Consider the following 22,528-nt stretch of genomic DNA (forward strand, 5'->3'; position numbering starts at 1 on the left):
AGAAGGAAAACTTTTAAACTCATTCTATGAAGCCAGCATCACCTTGATACCCAAACCAGACAGAGACCCAGCAAAAAAGGAGAACTACAGACCAATATCCTTAATGAATACAGATGTAAAAATACTCAATAAGATACTGGCAAATCGAATTCAACAGCATATAAAAAAAAACTATCCATCATGATCAAGTGGGATTCATTCTTGGGTTACAGGGCTGGTTCAGTATTCGCAAATCCATCAGTGTGATCCATCACATTAACAAAAGAAAAGATAAAAACCATATGATCCTGTCGATAGATGCAGAAAAAGCATTTGACAAAATACAGCACCCTTTCTTAATAAAAACCCTTGAGAAAGTCGGAATAGAAGGAACTTACCTAAACATTATAAAAGCAGTTTATGAAAAGCCCACAGCTAATATCATCCTCAATGGGGAAAAACTGAGAGCTTTCCCCCTGAGATCAGGAACATGACAGGGGTGTCCAAAAGTAGACATTTTAAAGTTCAAATAAGTCAAATAGTGGCGTAGGACCTTATGCGCATACCTTAACCATGTGACATTTTTGTTCAGGTATTTATAAAACACTTCTTCTCTTTTAAAACTTGAGGAATTCTAGAACTACTTTATGGGCAGTTCTTAAAAAGCAGCAAAGTAATAGTCCAGAGTACTTGAAAGATTTAAGATTTAACCTATTTATAGGAAGGGTAGAGTCATTTGCTCACATATGAGACAAGATCATTAGATTTAAATGATTCGGTGTGAGTAAGTAGTACATCATGGAAAGTGATCACAGTGCCACCATAATTGATTTATTTCTAACTAGAACCAGTGAAACCTGTCATCTTTGAGGAGAGTTGATAGGTCTTGAATCTGATCTCTAGTTAAGGTATTTCTAAGTAGGAAAAAAAAATCACACTGCTTTTCCCCACCAAATTAAGAAAACTTATGGTAAAATACACATAATCTAAAATTTGCTGTCTTAACCATTTTTTAAAAAATTGTGTGGATGTATGTATGTCTTTTAGGTAGGCTCCATGCCCAACATGGGGCTTGAACCCACAACCCTGAGATCAAGAGCCAGCCAGGGCCCTGGTCTTCAGCATTTTAAGTGTACAGTTCAATGCTTGCTGTGCAGCTGTCACCACCATTCATCTCCAGAACTCCTCATCTTCCAAAACTGAAAAGTCTGTACTAGTAAGCAGTAAGTCTCTATTCCCCCATCTCTCAGCTCCCGACATCCTACCTTCTTTGTCTCTATAATTTTGACTACGCTAGGTATTCATATAAGTGGAATCATACAGTATTTGTGGGGGGGTTTTTGGTGACTGATTTATTTCATTTAGCATAATGTCCTCATGGTTCAGGCATGTTGTAATATGTACCAGAATTTCCTTCTTTTTAAAGTCTGAGTAGTAGGCCACTGAATATGTAGACCACTCTTGCTTAACCATTCTTCAGTGGACACTTACATATTTTAGCTGTCGTGAATAACGTTGCTGTGAACATGGCGGTGCAGATACTTGTTCAAGACTCTGCTTAGAGTTCTTTTGAGTTTATACACAGATGTGGAATGACTGGATTATGTGGTAATTCTACTTTTAATGTTTTTGAGGAACATCTGTATTCTTTGTCACAGCATTTGTACCATTTTACATTCCTGTTTCTACACATTTGCCACACCACTTTGTTTGTTTACTTATTTATTTAGAGACATAGTACATGCGTGCATGAACTAGGGAGAGGGGTGGAAGGAGAGGAAGAAAGAGAATCTTAAGCAGGCTCTATGCCCCTGCCACAGGGCTTGATCTCACAACTGTAAAATCATGACCTGAGCCAAAATCAAGAGGTTGGATTAACCAACTGAGTCACCCAGTGCCCCCTGCCACACACTTTTAATACACTCATTTTGGTAGGCAGAGTCTTTAGCCTTGTTATTTACACTCCTCTACAGTCACAGCTTGTTTGCATAATTAAGAATTGAGTTTCGGTCACTGTGAAAACTCAAGGTGTGTATCATAAACAATTAAGGATATTATCATTCACACTATTTTAAGTGTTGATTTAGTAGGTGTAAAAAAGATTTGGACCTTGTTGGATTCTTAAAGTACAAGTAATGCTTTTAGGAAGAAAATGGCAAATAAATAAGGTGATAGAAATATTTAGCTCTTTTTATCTCACACATTATCTTTTTGAGAACTTTGTTATTCTGGAGCAGAAGGAAAAACATCAAAATCTTACCCACTCTACTTCTCTTCCACATTACCTTGTGGTGAATAGAAGTAGCTACTGAATGGGACCCACACCAATAGTTGGTTTTTATTTCTTAACATGTTTAACTGAAAAGCATATTTAAATGTCAGTTATCAAATTCAGAATACACATTGCCCCCCTTCCATCCTCTCATGCCTCTTCCTCTATCAGATTATTATCAATAATGTGAGAATTTACTGTGCAGTGTGTTACTGGAAGTATAGAAGAATGTGAGTGGCCTCTTGCCTAAGGGTTTATGCAAACTCTCTAGTTGTAATGTGTTTCTTGCCATTCTTTACTTAGCTAACTGCCACTAATGCTTTAGGTCCCAACTTAAAACATCACTTTCTATGAGACGTTTTCCATGACCTCATATAAAGTCCTTGAGGTCATGGTCCATGTGTATTTTGTGTACTGTGACTCTCCTAAGGGTAGTATAATGTTTGGCACTTACCATGCACTCTGTATAAACGGACTGTCTTCATGGGGCTTTGGATCCAAATGAGAAAGGCAGATGTAGGAGAAGCACTTTGAGCGCAAAGAGGAGGAAACCCCCTCAGCAACAGAGAAATGGAATCCACTTGGTCTTGTCTGTTTCTCTTTAGAATTAGTGTAACATTAGGATGTATTCTTCAAGTGCATTCATTCATTTGAAAACATTTATATTTGTTAATGCCAAGTAGTTTATCACAAAGCTTTTCAAAAGATTAAATTACCCATATTTTGTGTCTTAATAGCCTTTTGAGTTGTTTTCTCCGAGATGTTTTATAGGACAGTATGTGGAAGAAAAGTTAGGGGAAACTGATTTCTTTTTTCTGGCAGTCTTTATTAAACTTGCAAGCTCCGTATATGTCATTTTGATTTTTTAGATTCTTGAAGCCAGATATTTGAAATTTACAGTAATCATCTGCCTCAGCAAATATAACCTTTTCATACTGCATATACAATTAGAGAGATATTAATTACCATTCTTAGTATAAGTTTCGGGGTGCATGGGTGACTCAGTGGGTTGAGTGTCCAACTCTTGATTTCAGCTCAGGTCATGATCCCAGGGTCATGGGATTGAGCCCCCTATTGGGCTCTGCACTGAATGTTGGAGCCTGCTTGAGATTCTCTGTCTCTGTCTCTCTCTGCCCCTCTGCCTTGCTTGCATGCTCTCTCTCCCTCTAAAATTAAAAAAAAAAAAAACACAACTAGAAAACCGTTTAAGTACCAGATGATAGAAGAATATAAATGAATACATCAATAAGTAGATAATATTTAATATTTGTCATCAATATTTGATAAAATACTAGTAACTTAGCTTTACCATTAGAATTTTATCTATTAGATAATTAGCATAAAATGTTTTTAAGACCTAAATATAAAAAATTATGATTATTTCCAGAAACTTATTCTAGAGAGCATGGAAATGGAACACTGATAGCATCAAAACCTCCTTGTCCCATCCGTATCATTGCCCTGTGCAGCCTCTTCAAAGATAAGCCTTTATCTGGATTTCTGTGCCATTGATTACTTTGTCTTGTTTTTGAACCTTATATGAATGGGATAATTAACTCTTTGACTTTCAAACTGCCTTTTATAGATAGAAATTTTCTCTGCAAAGTGGTCCTATCTTTGGCTATTGGGAGGCTTTTTGAGTTGGCCCCTGAGTCTTCATTATGTAACTCCAGCAGTCTTTCATAGCATTCTTGCTTGGATATGCAGGATACTGGACTGTAAAATAGTCTAGACTCACCTTGTACATGTGTTATCTTAGACCTAGAATATGCCATTTCTCCAAAAAGCCCTGGTGTCTTTTAATGAGAAACAAGGGAGATCACAGATTGGGTGGTAGGTCTGGTTGCCACTGGGTGCTATTTTGCTATTTCCTTTAAAACCCACAGAACTATATGTTTCACTTTGGAATTATTTTTTTCTTCTCTTGAAGTTTTAAAAGGGAAGTATGAATGTATAGTAAGAGGTATTTTATGCAGTTTTCTGCAGGTTCACTTGATACTTTTAAGGAAACATACTGCTTTGAGTTCTGTTCTGTCACTTATATGTTCTCTGTATCTAACTGTGCAAAATGTCCAGGGATTTATATATGATAGAATCTTTCTGTAGCCAAAGTTTGTTTATTTTTAAACTAGGCAGTTACCTTTCTAATCTATTCCTTTTTTTACATGTATTTTTTAGACAAATTGTGAAGTGTATAGTAGTAATCTATTTGAGATTACTTCATTTCTTTTCCGTTTGTTTTTTAGAATTAGGTATCTATTGGGAGATAATGTAAACTAGTTTTGTTTGTGACTAAGTCTAAAACCAAATAGATGAATCTCAAAACTTAAGTTCACTATAGTCTGCATAAATTAAAAAAGCCATTAGATTATAAAGACTTTTAAAAGATTCTGCATTAATTAATCCTGGTTAGGTTTATTTATATATTCTATTTCTGATAGTTAATTTGTTTTATTTAATATAAAAAGGGTTTGCAAAGTTTTTTGTTTTGTTGTTACGTTTTGTATTCTTACTCTATTGCCTCCAAAAGTCTGAGTTTAATATCCTTATGTGCTGCTATGGGTAACATCATGCATGTAGCTTTGTTATAAGGCTCACTACGTTGTAGTGGACTAGTCAGTTTATTTTGTCTTCTTTCAGCTAGGACAGGAATGATGATTATTGTTCTGTATATGTCTAGAATCCAGAATAGTATCTCCTACATGACAAGAAGTAAAAAATATTTGATGAATGTGTCTTGAGCCCTACAAAGGGCATATAATTGATGGTGAAATAACATAGGTATAAAGGTTTATAAATTTTATGAATTATGTATATTCATGGTTGGTCTAGAGAAAATGGAATTTATTTTGTACCTTGCTAGGAATTTGGTAGTAGTGATTTTCTGTTTTTCATTGAATTTAGTCCAACACTGTTGGTTTTCCTCTGGGCAAATCACTAATGATATTGTCTTGGCTGAACTCTATATATTGTGTATTTCATCATCATCATCTTTGTTGTTGTTGTTATTTTTAGAGTGGGAGGGATTTAAACATAATTCATAGGTGCCAAAATATTACACTCTAAGGAACATATATATTATACTGTTTTGCAATAATTTAGATGAAAGCCATTTGGATATATGGACTGCTTTAATCAAACAATTCGCTTACATGATTTTTATTTTGTGTAGAGTGCTTTTTTCTTTTAAGTTTTATTTATTTAAGTAATCTCTACGCCCCATGTGGGGCTCAGACTCACAAACCGCAGATCAAGAGTCACATGCTCTGCGGGTTGAGCCAGCCAACAAAGTCAAGTGCTTATGAATAGGATGTTGGTGCTGGAGTGCTTTTGGGGAACTATCACATTTGCGTAATGAATTTCTCCTATTAGGCTTACCTTAAGGATTTGACTTATTGTAAATACTGTAGACTAGTTCAGGCTAGCTAAACCAAAATGTTTTTCTGTTTTGTGTTTCAGAGAGTGTGAACGGGGGAGGAAGGGCAGGGCATCCCGGACAGGCTCCACGCTAGCAGCACAGAGCCCAACACTGGGCTCCATCTCAGGAACCCTGAGATCATGACCTGTGCTGACGCTTAACTGACTGAGCCACCCAGGTACTGCAAACCAAATTGTTTTTATTTGCAATCAATTTTTGTCAAATTGGTGGTGAGTGAAATTAAAATTCTTGAATCCAATCCTACTTTCCAGTGTAGTATTCTTTAGAAGTAGGGTGTGTTCCTTGATAAGCATTCTTGCTTTCAAGAATTTTTGTTTTTGTTACACTTTTAACAAAACAAAAACCTTTGGGGCGTGCTGTGAGATTGTACTAATGGTACACAACCTGTCAGTACCTTTAGAAGCCGCCATCCTTCATTATAGCATCGGATGGTTGTTCTGATTAAATGATGTGTGTTAGAGATGTTAGCCTTGCTTAGTAGTTGCTCATTCTTTTTCTCTGTGACTGAAATAGCAATTTAAGCCCAAAATAGAGATGAGTTATTATAAAAATTACCTTTTCTATTATAAAGTTCTAGGAACTTTTTTGTTTAAGTGTAGACAATGAGGCACCAGGTTCCCAAACAATGTCTAAAGTACTGATAACAAAAGGAACAAAAGCGGGAACAAAGTCTTCTTTAAACTTTGAATTTAACTAGTAATTATGTTTAAATTTGGATGCAGGCCTAGCTGTAGCCTGGCAATTTGGAGAACCGAGCCTTCAGGATATTGATGTATGGTACTCTTTTACAAAAAAAAAAAGTTATTAGACTTTCTTTTTGATTATAGGTGTAACATACACTGTTGAAAAAAAAATGTTTAAATGGCAAAAGAGATTGATTGTCTTTCTTCTCAACCTATTCCCTAGGGCTTCCTGCCATTAAGTTTGTGTTTAATTACCATTTAACTTAAAAAATAAACTTTGTACTTCTTAGATTTATTATCATTAGAACATCTTTTGACTTTCACCTCTGAAAGATGGGGAAATTATTGTGCTTATACTTTAAGCCCTAGTCATCCTTACCTCTAGGATTTTTGTTATATATTTTTAGTTGTAGTCTTTGGCTTCAAAGAATATACTAAAAACTTCTTTCTTGACATATTAGCAGTGTCTCTTACCTCAGCTTCTTATTATCACAGCTAAAGAATTTAAGCCACTTATCCCTGATTTTATCTTTCTTTTCCTGCTTCCTACTTCCTTTAAAAATTTTTTTAATGTTTATTTTTATTTGAGAGAGAGAGAGAGAGAACACGGGAGAAGGGCATAGAGAGAGACAGAGACAGAGACAGAATCTGAAGCAGGCTCTAGGCTCTGAGCTGTCAGCACAAGAGTCCAACACAGGGCTCAAGCTCTGAATGGCCAGATCATGACCTGTCCCAAAGTCAGGTGCTTAACCAACTGAGCCACCCAGGCACCCCCCCTACTTCCTTTTTTAAAAGTCATGTTAGGGGCGCCTGGGTGGCTCAGTCGGTTAAGCCTCCAACTTCGGCTCAGGTCATATCTCACGGTCGTGGGTTCGAGCCCCGTGTTGGGCTCTGTGCTGACAGCTAGCTCAGAGCCTGGAGCCTGCTTCCGGTTCTGTGTCTCCCTCTCTCTCTGACCCTCCCCCTCTCGTGCTCTGTCTCTCTCTGTATCAAAAATAAATTAAAACATTTAAAAAAATATTTAAAAGTCATGTTATGATTTGACTTTTACTGTGTGTGTGTGTGTGTGTGTGTGTGTGTGTGTGTGTGTGTCTTCTTTACCTTTTATTATTAGTTCAGTTTTTACATAAAGAAACTATATGGAGTAATTCTGCAAATTGAAAAGCAAAAATTGGGATTCGTTCTATAAATATTGGTCCTTTAATATTAAATTACCCCAAAGATCTGACCTTGGTCCTTTTTTCTCTCCGCACAGATTCCCCAGGAGATCTCATCCAGTCTCACAGTTTTAAATTTTAAATTTGGGGGTAGGGATGTGGGAGAGTATAAAAATGTTAAGCTTTACAATTGGATCAAATTTAAGTTGTTATCAATCTAAACAGACTGCTGTAGTAGAAGTTGTTATATGTAAGCCTCATGATAACCATAAAGCAAAAGCCTATAGTAAATGCACAAAAGATGAAGAGAAAGGAATATAAGCATACCATTAAAACAAAGTTATCAAATCACAAAGGAAGAGAGTAAGAGAAGAAGAGAGGAACAGAGAAAGATTATGAAAATAGTCAGAAAACCATTAACAAAATGGCAGTAAGCACAAATACTTATCAATAATTATTTTTTAAAAATTAAAAAAATGATTATTTTAAATGTAATTGGACTAAATTCTCTAAAGATTGGAGAGTCACTGAATAGATTAAAAAAACAAACAAATAAAATATAAGACCCATTTGTATGCTACCATAAGAGACTCACTTTAGATGTTAGGACACACAGAGTCTGAAAGGGAAGGATGGAAAAAGATATTCCATGCAAATGGAAACTAAAAACTGGAATAGCCATACTTATATCAGACAAAATAGAGTTTAAAACAAAAACTGTAATAAGATAAAGATGGGTATCATATAATGATAAAGGGGTCAATCCAACAGGAGGATGTAACATTTATAAATATTTGCACACTAACATGAGAACATTCAAAAATATAAAAGGCAAATATTAACAAGACCTAAAGAGAAACAGACAGCAGTACAATAATAAGGGACTTTAATGCTCCAGTATCAATGGATAGATGATCCAGACAGAAAATCAATAGGAAAACATTGCCCTTAAACAACATGTTAGACCAGATGGAATTAGGACATACATAGAACATTCCATCCAAAAGCAAAAGAATGCACATTCTTCTAAAGTACACATGGAACACTCTCCAAAATTGATCATATGTTAGGCAACAAAACAAGTCTTAATCAATTTAAGAGTATTGAAATCATATCAAGCATTATTTTTACCACAGTGGTTAGAAACTAGAAATTATTTACATGAAGAAAACTGGAAAATTTACAAATATGTGGAGATTAAACAACATGCTGCTGACTGCCATTTGAGTCAAGGAGAAATAAAATACTTCAAGAAATCCATGGGTGGCTCTGTTGGTGGAGCGTCTGTCTTTGGCTCAGGTCATGATCTCATGGTTCATGAGATTGAACCGTATGTCAGGCTCTGTGCTGACAGCTCAGAGCCTGGAGTCTGCTTCAGATTCTGTGTCTCCCTCTCTCTCTCTCTCTGCCCCTCCCCCACTTGCACTCTGTCTCTCTCTCTCTTAAAAATAAACATTAAAATAATTTTAAATAATTTTAAAAATACATCAAGAGAAACAAAAATAGAAATATGCCAAAACTTTGTGGGATGCAGCAAAAGTCATTCTAAGAGAAAAGTTCATAGTGATAAATGCCTAGCTGAAAAAACCAGAAAAATCTCATATAAACAACCTAACGTTATACTTCAAGGAAAACAGAAAAAGAACAAACTAAGCCCAAAGCTAGTAGAAGGAAAGAACTAACAAAGATTACAGCAGAAATAATGAAATAGAGACAAAAAAGACAGTAGAAAAGATAGTTGAAACTAAGAGGTGCATCTTTGAAAAGATAAAATTGGCAAGCCTTTAGCTAAACTCCTTAAGAAAAAGAGGACTCAAATAAAATTAGAAATGAAAGAGGAGAAATTACAATTGACACCATAGAAATACAAAGGATCAGAAGAGGATACTATGAACAATTATATGCCAACAAATTGGACAATAGAAGAAAGGGATAAATTCCTAGAAATATATAAGCACCAAGACTAAATCATGATGAAATAGACAATCTGAACAGATTAATTGCTATTAAGGAGATTGAATTAGCAGTTTGAAAACTTGCTACCAACAATCGTCCAAGATCAGATGGCTTCACTTGTATGTTCTATCGAACATTCAAAGAATATCAATCCTTCTCAAACTCTTCCAAAGTGTAGGAGAAGACTCTTCCAAATTCATTTTACACTTCCAGCATTGGTTTCCTACCAAAACCAGACAGGGATGCCTCAAGAAATATTACAGGCCATATTCCTGTTGAACACAGACGCAAAACTTTCAAAAAAAATATTAGCAAACTGAATTAAGTAATATATCAAAAGGATCATACACCATCATCAAGCGGGTTTACTCTAGGGCTGCAAGAATGGTTTAACATCTACAAATCAGTCACTGTGATACACCATATTAATAAATCATATGGTCATTTCCATAGATGCAGAAAAGTGTTTGACAAAGTTCGGCATATATTTAATCTCAACATTGAAGATCTAGAGGGAATGTACCCCAGTATAATAAAAGCCATAATATGACAAGTCCACAGCTAACATCATATTCAGTGGTGAAAAGCTGAAAACTTTCCCCTTAAGATCAGGAACAAGACAAGGATGTCTGATGTTGCCCTTTATATATATAGCATGGGAAGGTACAGTTAGGTAGAAATTATATTGGCAGGAAAACCATATTTCCAGCCAATGATGGTTAAGGAAGGCATAGCATTCATTTTTATCATAAATTGGGATAAAGTCAAGAAAGCATTAACTAACGTCACCAAAAACTATACATATAACACAGACACACATATATGCACGTACATCTATGCTTCAGATTAACCTAGGTGTAGAACCAACATAATAAATGTAGGCATGAAGGCAGGGGAAAGAAATAGAGTAACTCAATGCATGAATATTTAAGAAAATTTCCAGCGGAGGTGAAATAGATGAGTGTAGCTTTTAGGAAGGTAGGACTGAGGAAAGGGCTTTTTCACAGTCAGTGGGGTTTGAGCACTGTGGACAAGCAGGAGGACTGACAGGACAAGTTCTTGGTATGTAAGTAAAGGCTTTTACTGTCATGAGGTGCTAGAAGTGAGCAGCTCAAAGCATAGGTGGAAAACTTAGTCACAGAAAGGATGGTGGCTGGTAGAAGAAATCCAAAATGGGAGCTTATAAAATTGCTCTATTAAAAGCAGTTTATGTTATTGGACGTGTTTCTTTGTTTTAGCAAAGATTCTGTACAGGTAACTTTAAATCAGTGGTCAGAACTCAAGTATGTATAGAACCTAGGCAGGTAGCAAAAAACAGTAAAGCAGTGGAAGTACAGATGCAAATACTGTATGAGAGGTGGATGCAAACTGGAGAGTGTGTCTGTGTAAAGGAGTTGGCTGCTGCTCAGGTGTAATCAGTTTCCTCAGTGTTGCCACATTTTCCATAGCATTAGGACAAGTCTTAAATCTCCATTGTTGTTATATATACGTTTTGAAATACTGGTTGGAAAGAAGAACCAAAACCACAGCCAGTTGCCTTATATTTTGTGACCCCTGCTTTACATATTCTTTGTCATATATGGTTTCGTTACTATTTTGTTTACATAAAGCTTTCGACAGGTGTCTATTGCTAAAGTATAAAATACTTATAATGGAATCAAATCTCTTATAAACTTACTGCAAAACCGAATACTGGTTTGTAAAAGTCATTTGAGAATATCTGTATGCTATTTACAGGCTAACAAACATTTATCATATGCCTGATACTAAGAATACATTCATGTCTTTAAAAACTAAACATGTTCAAAAAGTTTCCCCTTCATTTTGCTGTCTGAATCTTCACTGTCCTATATTATATCCAACTGCTTGCTGAAAATACCCACTTGAATGTCAAATAGACTCTCAAACTTAACATGCCCCAAACCAAACACCTGTTTAACCTCTCCCCAGATCTCCCAGAAGAAAAAAACCTTACTCTTCTGTCTTCTTGTCTGATGGCCATTTTTCAGTCCTTCAGTAAGTCATTAAGGCCTTAACCTCTGTGATCACATCTCCTGCTGCTCTTTATTCCCTTTGCTCACATTGTTCTAGACACATGGCTTTCTTGCTATTCCTCAAACTTATAAGTCAGTCACTTACAACTTTTGTACTGGCTATTTCCTCTGACCTGAAATCTGTCTTTCCTCCCTATTTCAAATCTTATATCAAATGGCATTTTTTCAATGAGACCTACCACAACTATTTGATTTAAAGTTGTAACCCTTTCCTCCCTGGTTTTTCTTAGCTCTGCTTTATTTTTTTCTCATAGTATCACTTTTTTTTTTTTTTGAGGGGGGGAGAGAGAGAGAGAGAGAGCGCGCGAGCGCGAGCAAGCGTGCGTGCACGTGTGAGTCTGAGCCAGAGGGTTGTGGCAGAAGGAAAGGGAGAGAGAGAATTCCAGGCATTCTCCATACCCAGCTTGGAACCTCACAACTGCGATCATGACCTGAGCCAAAACCAAGAGTTGGTCGCTCAGCTGACTGAGCCATCAAGCTGCTTCTCACAGCATCACTTTGTAACATATAACTTTTAATTTATTATATTTGTTTTCTCTCCTTCTAGAATATAAGCTCCATGAGAGTAGGGCTTTTTTTTGTTTATTGATGTACTTTTATTTCACATAATTTTAAAAAATATTTGTTTTTGAAAGAGTGAGTGAGTGCACATGGGGGAAGGGCAGAGAGAGAGGGAGACCGAGAATCCAAAGCAGGCTCTGCAATTTAAGGGCAAGCTTGATATGGGGCTCAAACTCACAAACTATGAGATCATGACTTGAGCCAAAGTCGGATGCTCAAATGACTAACCCACCTAGGTGTCTATATTTCATTTTTATTTTAAATATCTATTTGGCTTTATTAAATGATTTATGAATCAGGCAGTATCCCATCTACCAAGTAGAAGGGAACTCCTTCATTGATGCATTTTAAGTGCCTAATATAATGTCTAGTAAATGAATCCTTAAAATGGAATGGATAGGATGAAAAAAATTAGTAAAATTTAAAAAATTTTATATTATTTTTGAGAGAGAGAGCGAGACATCATGAGCAAGGGAGGGGCAGAGAGAGAGAGACACACACACACACACAGAATCCAAAGCAGGCTGCAGGCTCTGAGCTGTCAGCACAGAGCCCAATGCGGGGCTTGAACCCACGAACTGCAAGATCATTTCCTGAGCCGAAGGTGGACACTTAACTGACTGGGCCACCCAGGCTCCCCAGTAAAATATTTCTAAATATTTCTGAAGTTGAAGCTTCCAATGGGTATCTTATCGTTTTGTTTTTAGTATTGCCAGTTTCTAGAATATGTCTGTCGGTATTCAAATATGAATTGTAGTGTGCATCTTATAGATATAAATAATTTTTGTATCATCTGTTTTGGATTATTTTTTATTTATATAACTAATTAAAGTGACAAGTTAGTGCAACAGATGTTTATAAAATGTCTGCAATGAACTAGCACTGGGTAGACAGGTCGGTAAAATGCAGTTTTTGTCCCTGAAGAGAATTAGATCATGAGAATAAATAATTACAGTGCATTGTGTAATATGTACAGTGGGGAGGTATACTTAAGTGAAAGTTCACTAAGCTTGGGCTAATTTTATTGTTTATGTCAGAGAAACCAAATGATAGCCTTCCAAAGCCCAATTAAGGATTTTCACCAGTATTTATACTTCAGCGAAGCTTTTTTATACTTGCAGAAACAAAATGTTTCCAGAACTACAAGAAATGACTAGAATTCTTACTTGTTGATTTTGGTTTTATTAGCTCTTTTAAGGAAACATTATTAGAGAGGTTATTAGAGACTTTTGAATATATGTAGTTTTATAAGAGTTCAGCTTGGGGGCAAGTGTGTAGCCTACCTAGTCAGTTGAGCGTCTTAACTCTTGATTTTGGCTCAGGTCATGATCTCACAGTTGATGAGATTGAGCCTGTGTCACTTTACACTGACAGCCTGGAGCCTGCTTGGGTTCTCTCTCTCTCCCTCTCTGTCTGCCCTTCCCCCATTTGTGCTTGTTCTCTCTCTCAAAATAAATACACAATAAAAAAAAGACTTCAGCTGGGAGGTTTTGTTTAAAAAGTTTGGAAGAAAAAGACTTGTGATAAAGACATGCTCTTAAGACTTTGAAAATAAAAATAACTATGAAGTAGTACATGTTCATTGTAAAATTGGGAAAACAGTGTTTTATCAATAATATTCTGTAATTTGCCTTTTCCACCTTTTCCATGTAGTGATGGTTTATAGGTTATATAAAGTAAATACATAGAGTATGTAAACAGCGACTTCATTTTTAGAGGTTGCTGGCATGATGTTCCATTGTGTGTAGATAGTATAATTTAAGCAGACACCTAATGATTGGCATTAAGGTTGTTCCAGTTCTTCTCATCATATCTACTACTTTGCTGGATGTGTTGGTATGTCTTTGTGCATTTGTATAAACAAATATATGTGGCATAATTATTAACCTCTAAATTACTGGATTACAGTGTACATATTTTAAATTATCTTTCTAAAAATCGGTATGATTTACATTCTTCTCACACAAGAGTATGAGAATATCTGTTCTCCTACATTCTTGTCAGTGTTGGAGACGAGTACACTTCTTAAAAAGTGTTTGTCGGGGCGCCTGGGTGGCTCAGTCGGTTAAGCCTCTGGCTTCGGCTCGGGTCAGATCTCACGTTTGTGGGTTCGAGCCCCACGTCGGGCTCTGTGCCGACAGCTGGCTCAGAGCCTGGAGCCTGCTTCCAGTTCTGTGTCTCCTTCTCTCTCTGCCCCTCCCCCTCTCATGCTCTGTCTCTCTCTGTATTAAAAATAAATAAAAAAACATTTAAAAAAAAAGTGTTTGTCAATGTAATCATGAAAAAGCATTTTATTTCCTTGATTGAAAAGTATCTTTTTAAACTTTGAACAATCTCATGCCTGTAACCTTGCTCTTGCTGTTCCTCTTCACTTGGAATATTTCCTTTCCTTCTCCCGTTATTCTCTGAACCTTTACCATTCTTCAAGGCCCATGTCAAAATCTTTTTCCCTTTACTGGATTTCCCAATTACCTCAGCCTAAAATAATTTTTCTCTCCTAATATATTTAATGCCTTTTCCCCCTCATTTATCAGTTTTATACTAGTCCTAATACATGGAATTTTTTCTTCTAGGATTTTGAAATTTGCGGGATGGCTAAAGATTAATGGAAAGAGAAGTGTAAACCTGTCTTCTTTCACTATGGATGCTGGTTTGGCTGATGGAGAACCTGATCAAACTTCGGTGAGTGGTTCAAATACAGCATAATAAGGTACTATCATCTACCTAGCTGTAAAGTGTTTGATACATGCCATCATTTTATTTTTGAAATGTATAAATAAAACAAACTTAAAAAAATAATTTTAAAATACTTTAACTCCTATGCTGATATGAAAATGACATAGTTTAAAACTTGTTGAAACATAACCCAGTTTTCTGATACTTCTGTCCTATATCTTTTTTCTGCTTACTTATATTAACTTGGTTCCAACTCTTGTGATGGTAGCTTCTTTGACATAACACAGAGGCAGATTTTTCTGTGCTTCATATTGCTGTGGAATTGAAAGTCACCATTATAGTGAGATGTTTATAAATTTTAACTTAGTGAATGTCCTTTGTTCAGGCTCAAATGTAAGAACAGTCTAATGATTGATAGCAAAATGCACTTTTGTTTACTTGTGTTACTTTGTTCCCAGCCTTTTTTGGATTTCTGGTTCAAACGTTAGTTTCTTAAAGGGTCAAAAAAAGTTAAACTTTAAAGTAACTTGTTAATAGAAACTAAAATGGACATGGAAGAAATTTGTTGTATGAAGGTTATTGTCACAGTAAATATAAAAGAACTCATGATAACTTACTTTATTTTTGCTATGATTTCAGCAAAAAGTTAAGATTAAAGCCTTCTCTTAGAACATGCTTACTTTGCCATATTTTATTTAAAACTAATGGGCTTTCTTAACTTCTTTTAGCTGAAATAATTTTAATCTCTTAATTATAATAAAAATGCCAGTAGTAACCACAGTTGCTGTTCTCTAAGTGTATACTCTGTCAGATGTCCTCATAACAGCCATTAAAAAAGGTAAGTATTTGTTTATTCTTACTTTTATAGATAGAGAAATAGGCTCTGAGCCGGAGGTTAATTATCTTCTCTAAGAGCTCACAGCTTAAGGGGTGTCTGAGTACTTTGCCTCTAATATGTTGACTCTGTACTGTCTTTCTGTATAGAATTGCTTTAAATTTATTGTTATCTTTTAAACTAATATCTAAATAAGTAGTATTAAATCCTATACTGAACTCTGGTGCTGTATTAATAAAGTTTTATTCACTTTTAATCTAAATCCTGTTGATACTGAGAAGTTAGAGCAAGATATTTAAAAAGCACTGAGAACAATTTTATTTTTCTTTATTGTTTCTTCTGTGAAATAGTGTAGCTTATGTTAGGGAGAATACTACCAATAATTTTATTGTAAACTACTGAAATATTCTGTTTTTGAAACTTATCTTGAGATCTACTTTTGAGTTACCTCAAGATTTATAAAATATCACCTTTGAACTGCATGGCCTAAGCTGGTTACTGTTTAGATCTAGGAGAAGTGGATAAGAAGATGGGCTTGGTAGACATTTAGCTACATGTTAAAATCTAACCTCAATTGCTTAGTTGTTTGACTTGGGTAATTAATTAAATTCTCCAGGTTTTTCGTTTCGTCATATAAGAAGAACCTTTGTTATATAAAGGTAATAGTAATATCTACTTTCCTGAGTTAAGTTTTAATTGATATAAGATCTCTATAAAGTGCCTATTATGAAGCCAGAGACATTATAAATATCTAATAAATAAAAGCTACTACTGTTGTTGATATTACTAGCAGTATTAAGCCTTCTCCTCAAAGAGGTAAATAGAAGGCGGGAGAGTCAATAAAACATTGAAAAAACCCTAGGGTATTCAGTAATTTGGGCTTTATACGTTCTCAGAACCTCAGTTTTTCTTCCTAAAATGTTGAGGCAAATATTCTACTACAATAGAAGATATATAGGCCAGAATACTCATTCTGATTACTTGATAGGAACAATATGATCTAGTGAAACCAGAAAGTTCTTTGAAAATATGAGCAGCATGTCAGTATGAGTTTGTAGTGTTCTTAAAAACAATTGCATGCACTGGCTTTTTAAATATTAGTAAACTTTTTTTAATTTTTAAAACTTACTTAAATCCCAGTTAACATATAGTATAATAATGATTTCAGGAGTAGAATTTAATGATTCGACACTTACATATAACACCCAGTGCTCATCCCAACAAGTGCCCTCCTTAATGGGCATCATCTATTCTACCCCCACACCCAACACCCCTCCAGCAGCCCTTAGTTTGTTCTCTATTTTAAGAGACTCTATGGATTGCCTCTCTCTGTTTATCTTATTTTTGCTTCCCTTCCCCTATGTTCATTTGTTTTGTTTCTTAAATTCCACATATGAGTGAAATCCTATATTTGTCTTTCTCTGGCTGATTTTGCTTAGCATCATAACACTCTAATGCCATCCACATTATTGCAAATGGCAAGATTTCTTTCTTTTTGATCACTAAGTAATATTCCAGTGTGTGTACTATGTATACACCACATCTTCTTTATCCATTCATCAGCAGATGGACATTTGGTCTCTTTCCCATACTTTAGCTATTGTCAATAGGGCTGCTCTCAACATTGGAGTACATGTGCCTCTTCAAATCAGCATTTTTTAAATCTATTGGATAGATACCTAGTAGTGCAATTGCTGGGCCTTAGGTATCTCTAATTTTAATTTTTTGATGAACCTGCATACTATCTCCATAGTAGCTGCACCAGCTTGCATTTCCACTAGCAGGGCAAAAGCATTCCTTTTTCTCCACATCCTTGTCAATATTTGTTGCTGTCTGAGTTGTTAATTTTAGCCATTCTGACAGGTGTGAGATGGTATTTCATTGTGGTTTCAATTTGTATTTTCCTGATGATGAGTGATGTCGAGCACCTTTGCATGTGTCTGTTAGCCCTCTGGATGTCTTCTTGGAAGAGTATCTGTTCATGTCTTTTGACCATTTCATCATTGAATTACATGTTTTTTGGGTATTGAGTTTGATGAGTCCTTTGTAGATTTAGATACTAAGCCTTTATCTGATAGTGTCATTTGCAAATATCTTCTCCCAGTCCATCAGTTTGCCTTTAGTTTTGCTGATTGTTTCCTTTGCTGTGCAGAAGCTTTTTATCTTGATGAGAACCCAATAGTTCATTTTTGCTTTTGTTTCCCTTGCCTCCACATATATGTCAAGTAAGAAGTTGCTACAGCCAAGGTCAAAGAGGTTGTTGCCTGTTTCTCCTCTAGGATTTTGATGCTTTCCTGTCTTACATTTAGGTCTTTCATTCATTTTGAGTTTATCTTTGTGGATAGTGTAAGAAAGTTGTCCAGGTTTATTCTTCTGGATGTTGCTATCCAGTTTTCTCAGTACTGTTTGCTGAAGACACTGTTTTGTTCCCCACACTGGATATTCTTTCCTGCTTTGTCAAAGATTAGTTGGCCAGAGATCTTCTTATATAAATTAATAAAATAACTAGAAATTTTAGTCACCAGTTTGTCATGGACATACTCATTCTCTCATATTAAATATAGCTCTCTCTCTTTCTAATAGCTGCTTGCTAAGTATAAGAAGTTGTAATTTAATCACACATCCAGGATGGTTTTATCTTTTTTATTATGGAAAATTTCAAATATATTTAGAAAAAGAGGGACTAGTATAATGAATCCTCATGTACCCATCACTTCAACAATTATCAATTCAGATCAGTCTTGTGTCATCTATAGTCCCACCTTCCCAGCCCACTTTTTTTGAGCAAATTATGGATAAATCAGTTTATTTATAAGTATTTCAGTGTGTATCTCTAAAATCTAAAGACTTTTTAAACTTTAACTATAAACATTAGAATCCTAAAAATGAGTAATTCTTTAGTCAAAAAACTAACCAATGCTTAAACTTCCCTGATTGTCTCATAAATATTATTTCTTTCAGTCTTTATGTTGGACTTGGTTGATAAATCACTGAGATGTTTTTTAATCTTTTAAGTTTCCCTTACATCTCTTTTTAATGTTTCCTTTTCAATTTATTGACATAAATAAGGTAGCTTGTCCTGTAGAATTTCCCACAATCTGGATTTTCCCTATGGTGATTATTTCATGTGTTTATCAGTCTCTTATGTTTGTTGCAAATTGGTCATTAGGATTAGAGGCTTTCTCAGATTCAGGTTAAAAAAATTTTTTTTTTTACCAGAGTACATTGAGGGTATTGTGTATTACCATCAGGAGGCTTATAATGTCAGTCTCTCTTCTTGTGTTAATAGCAACCATTGATGATCATTGCCTAGATAATGTTAATTCACCAAGGTGTAAATTAATATACTAACTGGCTTACAAAAATGAGGGCTGGAGAGAATAACTGACTAGTCCATACTTTTTTAAATTAATTTTTTTAATGTTTATTTTTGAGAGGGAGAGAGACAGAGTGTGAGTGGGGGAAGGGCAGAGAAGGGGGAGGAGGGAGGTAGAAAGGGAGACACAGACTCTGAAGCAGGCTTCAGGCTCTGAGCTGTCAGCACAGAGAGCTGTCAGCACAGAGCTCGATGTGGGACTTGAACTCTCAGACTGTGAGATCGTGACCTGAGCTGAAGTCGGAGGCTTAATGTCTGACCCACCCAGAGGCTCCTAGTCCATACTTTTCAAGCAAGCAAACTAACCAACCTGTATTTTGTTAGGTATTTTGTCTTCTAGACTATGAATCTTTTTGCCAATTTACAACTTTATTGAAACTTCTACTGAAGGGAGACAGTTTTTAAAAGGATAAAATAATTTGATAAGTATACTTTATGCTTTATTATCTTTTTTAACTTATGAAAGTTACAAGTTAGTAGTACTTAAATATTTGTAATGTTTGCACTTCCCAAGTGAGGAAAATATGACTCAGTTATTTTCTTCTTCTTCTTTTTTTTTTAACATTCATTTTTTGAGAGACAGAGTGTAGGTGGGGGAGGAGCAGAGAGAGGGGGGGGGGGAGTCACAAAATCCAAAGCAGGCTCCAGGCTCTAGGCAGTCAGTACAGAACCCGATGCAGGTCTCTAACTCACGGACCAGATCATGACCTGAGCCAAAGTCTAATGCTTAACCAACTGAGCCACCCAGGTGCCCCCGCACTGAGTTATTTTGTATTGTATGAATACTTAGATTCTGTCTTAGTATATCTTCTTTTATTTGTTAAATGTTCTTGTTCTTATTAGAAGCTTGAATAATATAATGTAAGAAGTTTGCAGATATAATGGGACTTTAATAAACTCTAATGGGAGTTGGAGAAAGAGTTATCTTTGGAAAAGAAAAATATCCAGTGATTTACACAGTACATTAGCAGAATTCTAACCTGGCAATCTTTTGTATTTCCATTATGCTTGAAGAACTTCTCCAGGTATGTTTACATGACTATGGAACTCCCTAAGACCCTTTCAGAAAGTTTGTGACATCAAAATAATTTTTTGAGTAATACAATGGTATTTGATTTTATTTGCCCTTTTTCTCATTCTGTCATGGGTATATGGTGCACTTTTCCAGAGACTATATGAGGTGATTAGATCATAATCTGCTGGCTACTGAAATGGAGTGTGTGCTTGTGTATTTTTGTGTTTTCAAGTTTTTTTAATTTATTTTTTTCTTAAGCAGAGTTTTTATTTAAATAAACTTAGTTTTTAGAATAGCTTTAGGCATACAGAAAAACTTTGGGGTCCCCATATACTTTGTACCCAGTGTCCCCTATTGTTAACCCAATTATGATACATTTGATATAATTAATGAATCTAGATTGATACATTATTAACTAAAGTCCATACTTGATTCAGATTTTCTTAGTTTTTACCTATTGTCCTTTTCTGTTCCAGGATCCCATCTGGAATAACACATTACATTTAGTAGTCATGTCTGCTCAGGGTTCTCTTGGCTGTGATTTCATTGACAGACTTGACAGTCTTGAGGAGTACTGGTCAGATATTTTGCACAGTGTCCTTCAATTGAGATTTGTCTGTTTTCCTCTAATTAAACTGGTCCTGTGGGTTTGGGAGAAGAGACCACAAAGGTAAAGTGCCCTTTCATCACATTGTCAAGGGTATATACTGTCAACCTGATTTGTCATTTCTGATGTTAGTTTCATCACTTGGCTAAGATAGTGAATTTCTCATATTAATTTGTATATGAGAATAACAATATTTGTTGCTTTAGGGGAATTACTAGAAAATAAAACTATTGGAAATGAATAGCAGCTAACATTTGTTAAATTTCTATCACATGCCAGAGCTATTTCAAGTGCTTTGAAGGTATACTTATGTAATTTTCTCATAACCCTATGGGGTAGTATTCCTACCCTCATTTAATATAGGAGAACACAGAGAGATTAAGTTGTTCAGAGTCATACAACTAGTAAGTGGCAGAACTGGGATACATTTTGGCTCCACAGGCCACACTTTAATTATTTTTCTATAGAACATCTCAACAAAGTTAGACTCAGGATCTACAAATCCTTGAATGCTGTTTTTACAGTTTGGAATTTTTGTTTTTAAGGTAATGTCAAACCATTAAATTTGTTGTTGTTGAGAGCCAGAACATTACCTGTTTAGAGCTGTGACTTGGGAAAATGATCTTGGCAGAATTATGGACTATTGCAGGGGCAACCAGCTGAACATTATAGAGTTATCTGAGGTGTTTTGAAAAATCCCAGTACTCTGGTAGCACCCATATTCAATTAAATTAAAATCTCAAAGGGTGAGATGCAGACATCAGTACTTTTTAAAATTTATTTTTACTTCTTAATTTAATTTTGAGAGAGAGAGTGTGTGTGTGTGGGGGGGAAGGGGCAGAGAGAGAGGGAAACACAGAGTCAAAGCAGACTCCAGGCTCTGGGCTGTGAGCACAGACCCCTATTTCGGGGCTTGAACCCGTGAATCATGAAATCATGACCTGAGCTGAAGTCGGATACTCAACCGACTGAGCCATCCAGTCACCCCAGACATCAGTACTTTTTAAAAAGTCTCCTAGGTGATTTCAATGCATGGGCAAAATTGAGAACTATGGAAATAGAGGTAGTTAGCCAATGGAACAAGTAAGCATGCAGTTGTATAATCTGGGTAAAAGGCAGTTAGAACCTGTAGGGTAGTAGTAGCTGAATAGAAAATACGTCCCCTTTGGATTTTGCCTTTCTCCCTAGATTTCTAGAATTTGCACTTTCCATATTTGGGTTACTTATTAGTGTGAAGAGAAAATAAAGTATTTTTGCACACTTACTATGTATCCTGATCTCTGCTCAGTGTCTCACATGCTTTCCTATTTAATCTTCTCCATAATACTGAAGGCTTTAGTAATTTTTCTAACCAGTGGGACATGTTAGGATTTAAATACAGATACTCTTAATTTCGTTATTCTTGTCATTGAATGTAAGGCTATTGTTTTATGGGGTTTTTTTTGCAGAAAATTTATTTTTTATTTTTTTTATACAATTTATTTCTTTAACATATGCAATTATTTTCCGTCATTTACAACACAGTAGTTACAATGATACTCCAAACAGAAAAGCAAAGTAAAAAATCAAAACCCCCACTTCTATTTCATGTAATTAGACATACAGAAATTAGAAGGTTAGGTACTAACTAGTTAATCACCTAATTTCACAGCTATCTGAAGTGGCAATTGTAATATAGCAGCTTATCTATGATACATTCAAGATACATGATACAATTTATTACTTGCCCATAAGCTAAAATACCTTTCCTTAAATTCCACCTCTATACTACAGTATACTTGAGGTCCATGCAAAAAAGTAGCTACCTTTTATATAGAAAATGGATGAATAAGTCTTTGGTGCTGTAAAAGCAACTTCAATTAAACATAACCACCCCCACCACCATAAAAAGAAGAGGAAAAAAAAAAGTAAAGAAAAT

The 22,528-nt window shown here is 35.4% G+C and overlaps 1 protein-coding gene across 8 annotated transcripts in view; it reads left to right on the forward strand.

Moving 5' to 3' along the window:
- OSBPL8 (oxysterol binding protein like 8) overlaps nt 1-22,528 on the forward strand; it is a 149,544-nt gene that overhangs the window by 30,460 nt on the left and 96,556 nt on the right. For 4 of the 8 annotated variants that reach the window (XM_029955855.1, XM_029955854.1, XM_029955861.1 and 1 more), the window contains one exon: nt 14,675-14,783. In XM_029955855.1, the coding sequence (XP_029811715.1) occupies nt 14,742-14,783 (42 nt within the window). In that variant the 5' untranslated portion in view covers nt 14,675-14,741. Of the gene's footprint in view, nt 1-5,829; nt 5,848-14,674; nt 14,784-15,559; nt 15,616-22,528 lie in introns of those variants that run through there. The other 4 variants (XM_029955856.1, XM_029955858.1, XM_029955860.1 and 1 more) reach the window with 4 other exon arrangements.

The sequence above is a fragment of the Suricata suricatta genome, chromosome 10 (genome assembly GCF_006229205.1).
Source record: "Suricata suricatta isolate VVHF042 chromosome 10, meerkat_22Aug2017_6uvM2_HiC, whole genome shotgun sequence".
NCBI classification, from domain to species: domain Eukaryota; kingdom Metazoa; phylum Chordata; class Mammalia; order Carnivora; family Herpestidae; genus Suricata; species Suricata suricatta.